At 32.2% G+C, this 10,749-nt stretch overlaps 1 protein-coding gene across 1 annotated transcript; it reads left to right on the top strand.

The window, feature by feature from the left end:
* Positions 1–8,238: 8,238 nt before the first annotated feature.
* Positions 8,239–8,676, top strand: LOC123886433. Its single transcript, XM_045935748.1, has one exon. The coding sequence runs from the start codon at positions 8,239–8,241 to the stop codon at positions 8,674–8,676; it is 438 nt and encodes a 145-aa protein (XP_045791704.1).
* Positions 8,677–10,749: the final 2,073 nt, after the last annotated feature.

The raw sequence follows: 10,749 nt of genomic DNA, 5'->3' as shown, positions 1-10,749 counted from the left end.
TTGATGCCCTATGCGGCCGTTCCTCTCGAACACCCTCCGGAACAAAAATAATTAAAAAATCAGTCTCCATTTAATATCGCCACACCATGTGAAGGAAGTAAAAATGGAATGGTCAAAGTGTGGCATTTTGTTGGTTAATTTTAAATGTGTGGCATATTGGTATTTTTCTTTTTAAAGTGTGGCATCGGAAATAAAATAAAAAAACCCAATTTCACCAGTACTAATGCTCGCTCGGACTGAGAAAATAGAACAACATGATCTTCTCCTCTTACTGTTACAAATGTAAGTAAACTCTTCCGATAAACCTCTGTCCATCCACCCACCTAAAGAAATGAATCAAATGTGGTAAGTAATGTTGGGCAAAACCCACTCAACAAGTAATATGATAAAGTAAAGAATGACTCAGAAATATATTATGGTGCCTAAACAATCATAATTCATAACATATCAACATATCCTTTAGGTTTGTCTCTAAATGCATTCTAAATATTTACATGTCCACTATCAAGCCAAACTCTATAAACTTCTATTGTGTTCAATGATAGATCTTTTGCCAATCCACTCAGCAATGTTCTTGTCCCGGTCAATGTGATGACTGAATCTTGGTCACAATTGCTAGAAAAGAAGAAGAATAGTAACTCGGATTGGTTAATCAATCATTGATAAAATTGTAATGTTAAGACGTAGTAACTAAGAAGTTGGAGAACCAATCAATACAAAACTGAACAAAATCACACCCTTTACAAATTGAACTACATTACAATGTTATCAATTCCACCCATTTTATAACAACAAAAATAAATTAATAGTAAAACTAACTCATATGCAAGTTATAATTTTGGTTTCCCATTTTTTTTAAATATAAGTCATATAATTATAAATATATAATGTGAAAGAAAAATTAAAAATTATACTTTCAATTGTTATAATCTCTCTGATAACTTTTAATTCTTTAAATAGATTTTACTATCAAGATCATAAGAGTATAAATCTATTTTAAAATTTAATCATATAATTATTTAATTTATTTATTTTAACACACACGCACGCGCGAGTGTACGCATGCGCATACACACACTAAGCAAAAAAAAAATATTACCGATAAAATTTTGATGCCATGTGCAGGCGCTCCTCTCGAACACCCTCTGACACAAATATAATAAAAAATTAAGTCTCTATTGAATACCGCCACACCATGTAGATGAAGTAAAAATGGAATGGTCAAAGTGTGGCATTTTGTTAGATAATTTTTCATGTGTGGCAAATTGGTATTTTTCTTTTTAAAGTGTGGGCGTTTCAAAAAAAAACTCCAATTTCAGCAGTATTAATGCTCGCTCAGGCTGAGAAAATGGAACAACATGATCTTCTCCTCTTACTGTTGTAGTAATGTTGTGCAAAACCCACCCAACAGATAATATGATAAAGTAATGAATAACTCAGAAATATATTTTGATGCCTAAACACTCATAACATATCAACATATCCTTTACGTTTGTCACTAAATGCATTCTAAATATTTACTTGTCCACTCTCAAGTCAAACTCTATAAACTTCTGTTGTGTTCAACACTAGATCTTTTGTCAATCCACTCAGCTATGTTCTTGTCCCGGTTTGAATCTTGGTCACAACTGCTACAAAAGAAGAAGAAGAGTAACTCGGATTGATCAATCAATCATTGATAAGATTGTAATGTTAAGACGTAGTAACTAAGAAGTTGGAGAAAATAATTGTTACCTATATGCTAGAACTCTTACACCTGCCTTAACAAGTGTCCCTAGCATAAAGGTGGTGGGATTCTCTATATTTGAAAAGTCATATAGCAAGACTCTGGAACATAAGAAAAATTTTGGTATTAACACATTAATACAAAACAAAACAACATAAATTACACTCATTACAAAAATGAACCACATTACAATGTTATCAATTCCACCCATTTTATGAAAACAAAAATAAATTAATAGTAAAACTAACCCATATGCAAGTTATAATTTTGGTGTCCCATTTTTTTTATAAGTCATTTAATTATAAATATATAATATGAAAGAAAAATTAAAGATCATACTTTCAATATATTGTTAGAATTTCATTGATAATTTTTAATTCGTTAAATGGATTTTACTATCAAGATCATAAAAGTATAAATCTATGTTAAAATTTAATTATATAATTATTTAATTTATTTATTTTGACACGCACGCACGCACACGTGAGTGTACGCATGCACATACACACACTAAGAAAAAAAATTGTACCTATAAGATGTTGATGCCCTATGCGGCCGTTCCTCTCGAACACCCTCCGAAACAAAAATAATTAAAAAATCAGTCTCCATTTAATATCGTCACACCATGTGAAGGAAGTAAAAATGGAATGGTCAAAGTGTGGCATTTGGTTAGTTAATTTTCAATGTATGGCATATTGGTATTTTTCTTTTTAAAGTGTGGCATTGGAAATTAAAAAAAAAAAACCCAATTTCAGCAGTACTAATGCTCGCTCGGACTGAGAAAATGGAATAACATGATCTTCTCCTCTTACTGTTGCAAATGTGAGTAAACTCTTTCGATAAACCTCTGTCCATCCACCCAGCTAAAGAAGTGAATCAAATGTGGTTAGTAATGTTGGGCAAAACCCACCCAACAAGTAAAATGATAAAGTAAAGAATGACTCAGAAATATATTCGGGTGCCTAAACAATCATAATTCATAACATATCAACATATCCTTTAGGTTTGTCACTAAACACATTCTAAATATTTACATGTCCACTCTCGAGCCAAACTCTATAAACTTCTATTGTGTTCAACGCTAGATCTTTTGCCAATCCACTCAGCAATGTCCTTGTCCCAGTCAATGAGATGACCGAATCTTGGTCACAACTGCTAGAAAAGAAGAAGAATGGTAACTCGGATTGATTAATCAATCATTGATAAGATTGTAATGTTAAGATGTAGTATCTAAGAAGTTGGAGAAAATAATTGTTACCTATATACTAGAACCCTTACACCTGCTTTAACAAGTGTCCCTAGCATAGAGGTGGTGGAATTATCTATATTTGAAAAGTCATATAGCAAGACTCTGGAACATAGATTATTCTTTCAATATATTTTTAGAATTTCACTGATAATTTTTAATTCTTTAAATGGATTTTACAATCAAGATCATAAGAGTATAAATCTATTTTAAAATTTAATTATATAATTATTTATTTTATTTATATTAACACGCACGCACGCACACACGATTGTACGCATGCACATACACACACTAAGCAAAAAAAAAAAATAGTACCGATAAGATTTTGATGCCCTATGCGGTCGCTCCTCTCGAACACCCTTCGGAACAAAAATAATTAAAAAATCAGTCTCCATTGAATATCGCCACACCATGTGGAGGAAGTAATAATGGAATGGTCAAAGTGTGGCATCTTGTTAGTTTATTTTCAATGTGTGGCATATTGGTATTTTTCTTTTTAAATATAAATTACACCCATTACAAAATTGAACCACATTACAATGTTATCAATTCACCCATGTTATAACAACAAAAATAAATTAATAGTAAAACTAACTCATGCAAGTTAAAATTTTGGTGTCCCATTTTTTTTATAAGTCATATAATTATAAATATATAATGTGAAAGAAAAATTAAAGACTATTCTTTCAATATATTTTTAGAATTTCACTGATAATTTTTAATTCTTTAAATGGATTTTACAATCAAGATCATAAGAGTATAAATCTATTTTAAAATTTAATTATATAATTATTTATTTTATTTATATTAACACGCACGCACGCGCACACGATTGTACGCATGCACATACACACACTAAGCAAAAAAAATATAATAGTACCTATAAGATTTTGATGCCCTATGCGGTCGCTCCTCTCGAACACCCTTCGGAACAAAAATAATTGAAAAATCAGTTTCCATTGAATATCGCCACACCAAGTGGAGGAAGTAAAAATGGAATGGTCAAAGTGTGGCATCTTGTTAGTTTATTTTCAATGTGTGGCATATTGGTATTTTTCTTTTTAAAGTGTAGCATTGGAGAAAAAAACCCTAATTTCAGCCGCAGTAATGGGCGCTCGGACCGAGAAAATGGAACAACATGATCTTCTCATCTTCAAATAAACCTCTGACCATCCACCCACCTAAAGAAAGGATCAAATATGGTTAATAATGTTGGGCAAAACTCACCCAACAAGTAATATGATAAAGTAAAGAATGACTTAGAAATATATTCTGGTGCCTAAACAATCATAACATATCAACACATCCTTTAGGTTTGTCACTAAATGCATTCTAAATATATTTACATGTCCACTCTCAAGCCAAACTTTATAAACTTATGTTGTGTTCAACGCTAGATCTTTTGCCAATCCACTCACCAATGTTCTTGTCTCAGTCAATGGGATGACTTGGTCACAACTGCTAGAAAAGAAGAAGAAGAGTAACTCGAATTGATCAATCAATCATTGATAATATTGTAATGTTAAGACGTAGTAACTAAGAAGTTTGAGAAAATATTTGTTACCTATATGCTAGAACCCTTACATCTGCCTTAACAAGTGTCCCTAGTATAGATGTGGTGGGGTTCTCTGTATTTGAAAAGTCATATAGCAAGACTGTGGAACATACGGAAAATTTTGGTATTAACACATTAATACAAAACTGAACAACATAAATTACATCCATTACAAAATTGAACTACATTACAATGTTATCAATTCCACCCATGTTATAACAACAAAAATAAATTAATTGTAAAACTAACCCATATGCAAGTTAAAATTTTGGTGTCCCATTTTTTTATAAGTGATATAATTATTTAATTTATTTATTTTAACACATACGCACACGCGAATCTATGCTCATATCTATCAAGATTGATTCAATTCTTTTAAAGGGTAAGAAACATTTTTAAAAAGGGTGACAATTCAAACCCCCTTTCTTATGACTAGCACATACTATATTTTTACTTCAGATATAGCCCAGTCACGACAACAACAGGTTCAGGTTACACCGTGACAACCTCCATCGCTAGATTTCGTCAAATGCAACCTTGATGGAACCATATTTGTTGTAAATGATGTGAACAAAATGTGTATCAACCACTTGGAGTATGGTTCACTTATTCAACAAACAGTCAAACCTTTTTATTTTGAAGAAGCTAAATTAGCTCACTCAAATTGGCACTAGAGAGAATCGAACCTGAGACTTTAAGGAGGAGCACACGTCTAGGTCCCAAGTCAATACCATCAAACCAACCCAAGTGGGTTTACAAACTGTCAAACCTTACTTCATCACTTTCAAACCCTACAACCATATTTGTTCATCACTATAACATTCATGCACTCGCTCGAGAAACTTTATTCTATACTATATAATTTCTCATTGTATTGCTACCATTGTTATAAATGAAATTTCATAAATTTGTTTGCGAAAAAAAAAAAAAAAGATAGAGAGACAAAAATTGGGGTGATTTAAAATTCGTGCTTGACATAGCAAAAATAGGGAAACTGTGATTTATCTTTTATGTATTTATTTATTTATGGGAAATGCTTCATTTTACGAATCATATATCAATTAACGAAATGCAAGAATGAATCACTGCCCTTGAATTTATCTCCAACCACCCCATGATGTCTACCACATCCCACCATCATATGTTTTTATTTTTGTTTTTTAACTAGCAGGACACCCGTGCGTCCGCACGAGAGTCGCGGCTTTGTCGTTCCTCACTTGGTTACATGAAATAGTAATTTATTGGGAAATAGATTAAAAGATAAAAGAAAATAGAAATGATATAATATTTGGTAAAAAAAATAGAAAAAGAACAATGGTAAAACCAACCATCATAAAAAAAACCTTAGGTATCCCTATATTAAATATATAAGTATAAATAGTCCTATAAAAAGTATTAAGAAATAGATAACATTATTAATATGTTAGTGAAAATACATGACTCACAAAAATCATCAAAATAATTAGGTCACCGTATTAAATATGAGTATAACACATACGTCCCGCAGAAATTACACAAAAGATTAGGTCGTTGTATTGATATATGAGCATAAATATATGTCTCAAAAAAATAATAAAAAAATGGAAAATTTATTAATAAGAGTAAAAACATAAGCCATGCGTCCCCGACGTTACTAAGAACACAAGTTCCCTGAGAATAAATATAGATTCTGCAGAATGTATTGATGACCAATATATTCCAAAAGAATGACCAATGATGACAAGTTAATTTTTTGTTACGGTAAAATAAAAGATAATTTATTTCTCAAAAAATTAGTCCTTATATCAACAACAAAAAATATTACAAAAAAAAAAAAGAAGAAAACTTCTAAAAAAATGTCATCTATTTTTCAACTATTTAAGATCAGAAAATCTTATTAATAACACGTAAAACTAAACAACACAATATATTAGTAAATAAAATAAACAAGTTCTATGAGAATAAATATAGATTCTACAGAATGTATTGATGACCAATATATTTCAAAAGAATGGCCAATTATGACAAGTTATTTTTTTGTTGCGGTAAAATAAAATGGAATTTATTACTCAAAAAATTAGTTCTTATATCAACACAAAAAATATTCCGATGTACCCATATGTATTGGTAACATAGTTAATAATGAAATGGTATAAGTGTTTTTCCCTAAAAAAAAAAAATATATTCAAAAAAAAAAACTTCTAAAAAAATGTCATTTATTTTTCAACTATTAAAGAATAGGAAACCTTATTAATAAGAGGAAAAACATAGGTCACTCAGAATTCACACAAAAGATTATGTCCCAGTATTAAAATATGAGTATAACTTTTAAAATTATTTAAAATATATACAACTTTAGTAATATATGTGTAAAAATATATGGCCCGTACGTAGATATAACCAAAAAAATTAGGTTCCCGTATTCATTTTTGATGCGGTAAAATAAAAGGTAATTTATTTCTGAAGAAATGTCCTTATATCAACAATAAAAAATATTTCAAAAAAAAAAAACTTCTAAAAAAATGTCATTTATTTTTAACTATTTTCAACTTTGTATTTAATTTTTTTTATTTTTTTTTGTAAATTAAAGGTATCATTCGCGTGCACAACTACAGGGACTAATCCCCTGGAGATGACAGAGAATTCTTATTGTTTTAGTTAGTCTCATCATTTTTTATGGGAGTTTTTGAATTTTTTTCCCACCATATTCTCATATTAAATTAATTAAATTTATTTAGTTGACCTAAAAATTAAAATTTAACTTAATTGAATATTGATTTCTTTCAATGTGGAGTCTGTAAACCACCAACCACCCATTAATGAGAAGTTTTTTCTACTAACTTCTGGAAGTTAAAATAGGAATAACCATCATATAATGAGAAGTTTTTTTCTAATAACTTTTAAATTAAGACACAAAATAACCTTAAACTAAATGATGTGTCAAAAAATTAAACATGGGCAAATTGGGGATTTCATTCGTACTTTCTTTTCTTATATAGTAGATAGTAGATTCTTTAGTGTAATTCTTGTGTTTCTCGTATCTATGCATTGTAAAAAATAGCATAGCTCTTTATTTATTTAAGTGATACTACCTAAGGGTGTATATGGGCTAGATTGGGTTAGGTTTTGCCAAAACCAAAATCCGAACCATGTAAGGCACTCCGAATTGGAAATTTTTTTTTCCTACCCCAACAATCTTCTATCTACCCCAACATTTTTTCCAATATTTCCATTCTACCCTTATCAAATTTAAATATATTTTATTATTTTTCACTTTGTTAGTTTGTAATTTTTTTGATAGACTGTTTACACCCATCACCCAGTGTTTCGGTACGTTTTTTTTTCCAGGTTTGTTAAATTTTCAGTTTATTATCGGAACACTTTTCAAAATCGTTCCGGTATTACAATTTTCCAGAATCGGTTGTGTGGTATACCGGAACACTTTTTTAAGTGTTCCGGTATACAAAAGGTGTTCCGGTATATAACAAAGCGTCCCGGTATACATAAACGTGTTGTGTTGTATACCGGAACACTTTTCAAAGTATTCCGGTATACAAAAAAGTGTTCCGGTAAACAACAAAGTGTTCCGGTATACAAAAAAAGTGTTCCGGTAGTTACAGGTGTGTTCCGGTATGTTGAACAAGTTGTAAAAACTGTTCCGGTACATTACAAGTGTTCCGGTATAGCAGTTTTATTAATTTTATTTTTCTTTATTTTTTTTAAACAGATATGGCTCAAATCGGCAATACAAGTCAAATATTAGTAGATACTACAAATGCTTTTACAACTGATCAAAAATTTGCTACACCGGATGCTGTTCTCACATGGGCTCGAGATGTTGGAGATGCCAACAAAGTCAGTATTATCATTACACGGTCAGATAAAAAGAATGGAATAAGAGGTAGAAATGACAAGTTGGTTTTAGGTTGTGATAAAGGTGGAAAGTATGACTCTTCAGAAAGTTTCACGACAACTGCATCGAAAAAATGTAACTGTCCATTTAAAATTAGAACTGCACCTTCAACAGATGGTTCAGTATGGAAAGTTCAGGTTATTCATGGAGTTCACAACCACGGACTACCTGACCAATATCATGGTCATCCTCGCAAGGCACGTTTAACCGCTGATGAAAACAAACGTGTTCAAGATTTACAAAGCGTAAAGTAGCACCAAGACACATTGTTTTAGATTTGAAAGATCAAAATCCAGAGTCTGTTGTTGATGCCACACTTGTATATAGGAAAAGACACATGATGCAAATACAGGAAAGAGGCTCCAGAACAGAGCTGCAACACTTGCTGCAGTTGTTAGATGATGCAAAATATGTCAGCTGGAATAGAAGAAAAGATGATGGCTCCGATGTTTTGAGTGATATTTTTTGGGCGCATCCAGATTCAATCAAGTTGTTGAACTTGTTTCCCATTGTTTTGGTTATGGACTGCACATACAAAACTAATAAATGTAGACATCCACTGCTTGAAATTACTGGCATAACGTCAACTAACATGACATTTGCTGTTGGATTTGCTTACATGGAATCTGAGAAGACAAACAATTATCATTGGGCGTTAGGTAAGTTGAAGGAATTGATTACTAAGCAAGATATATTTCCTAGAGTAATTTTGACTGATAGGGAGTTTGCTTTGATGAATGCAATTAAAGATATATTTCCACATACTACTAATATGCTTTGTACGTGGCACATAATAAAAAATGCGAGATGCCCCGTGCATATACCTAAGGATATGCGACATAAGGTGAAAAATTTGTGGAGAGATGTTGTTGAAAGTCCGGATGAGGTGGAGTATCAGCAGCGGTTGAATGCGTTTCAGCAAGCATGTGTTAATTCAAGCAAGTTTGTCGAATATGTCAATAACACCTGGCTGGCCCCTCACAAAGAACAATTTGTTGAAGCATGGACAAATCGAGTGATGAATTTAGGAAACACAACGACTAATAGGTATAATTTTTTTTTTAAAATTGTAATTATATTTTTCTTTTTTTGGCGTTTAATTGACTATTGTTTGCAATTTGATTTTTAGAGTTGAGTCTGCACATTGGAAACTGAAGCAAATGTTGGAACACAGCAAAGGAGACTTATGCAAGTCTTTGGAAGGCATGAATGACAACATAAGACTAGAAGTTGACAAAATTAAGAAGTCTTTTCAAAAGAGTCTTTACTATGCAGAGAAGACACACAACAGTCCATTTTTTCAATATTTGAGAAACTTTGTCTCCAGGACCTAGCAGCACAATCATAATTCTTAACTTCACACTGCCTTATGTAGTTATCAAATAGCCATTGTTGAGAAAAATATCCACCTCACTGCTTTCTTGTCTCTCTGGCCGCATACTGAAGATTGACACCCAACAAATCAGTTGCAAGTGCCGCAACTTCTTCCTCTGTGAACGATGACGGTGTGTAAAAGTCACCCCTAATCGGAATATGCAACAAACAGACAACATCATCCAATGTAATTGTCATTTCACCGAATGGCATATGAAATGACGATGTCTCAGGGTGCCATCTCTCAACAAATGCAGATATAATATTCGGATCGACCTTGTTCAAACTGGTCCGCTCAAGTGGACTCAACCTAGATGCAGTCATCCAACCTTCAACAAATCGTGGATGTTGATCAGGAACTCATTCGGCCAGTTTGCCACCGAGAGATGCTATCTTTAATTCAATTCTTGGTCCATGACGTTCCTACATTATATGACAAAGGATTGTAAATAAGTTTATCACAATTACAACTTTTTTGGTCATATTATGGGTGACAGAAACCAGAGAATAGCATAGTAATTAAGTGAACAAAACAAATGCAATAAGGCAGCAAGTAAGTGAACAAAACAAATGCAATAGCTATTTATAAATAATACTAGGTTACGAGTGTTACCAAAACATTAAGTGAATTTTTTCATAATTTTTGACCTGAGATTCTTTCCCCAGACATTGATCATATGATACATCCTACTGCTATACATTTCATTGAACGTTAACTAAAACTATAAATAAAAATTGATTACCTCGCCAAACCATACATGACGAGCAACGTGCTCATGATACTGTGTCAGAAGACTAGTATCAATCGGTCCTCCAGGCCACACCACAGGCTGCACGACAGGTTGCACCTCCGGCACAAGCTCCTCCTCCTGCTGCTCCTCCGCCTGGCGCCGTAGAAACTCTTCATGTCTGAGATCTTCGGAACGCCTAATTCTACCATCGCGTCCTCTATA

Source organism: Trifolium pratense, linkage group LG5 (assembly GCF_020283565.1).
Source record: "Trifolium pratense cultivar HEN17-A07 linkage group LG5, ARS_RC_1.1, whole genome shotgun sequence".
Taxonomy (NCBI): Eukaryota; Viridiplantae; Streptophyta; class Magnoliopsida; order Fabales; family Fabaceae; genus Trifolium; species Trifolium pratense.
Note: the sequence above shows the minus strand (reverse complement) of the source record. Positions and strands in the feature narration are given on the sequence as shown.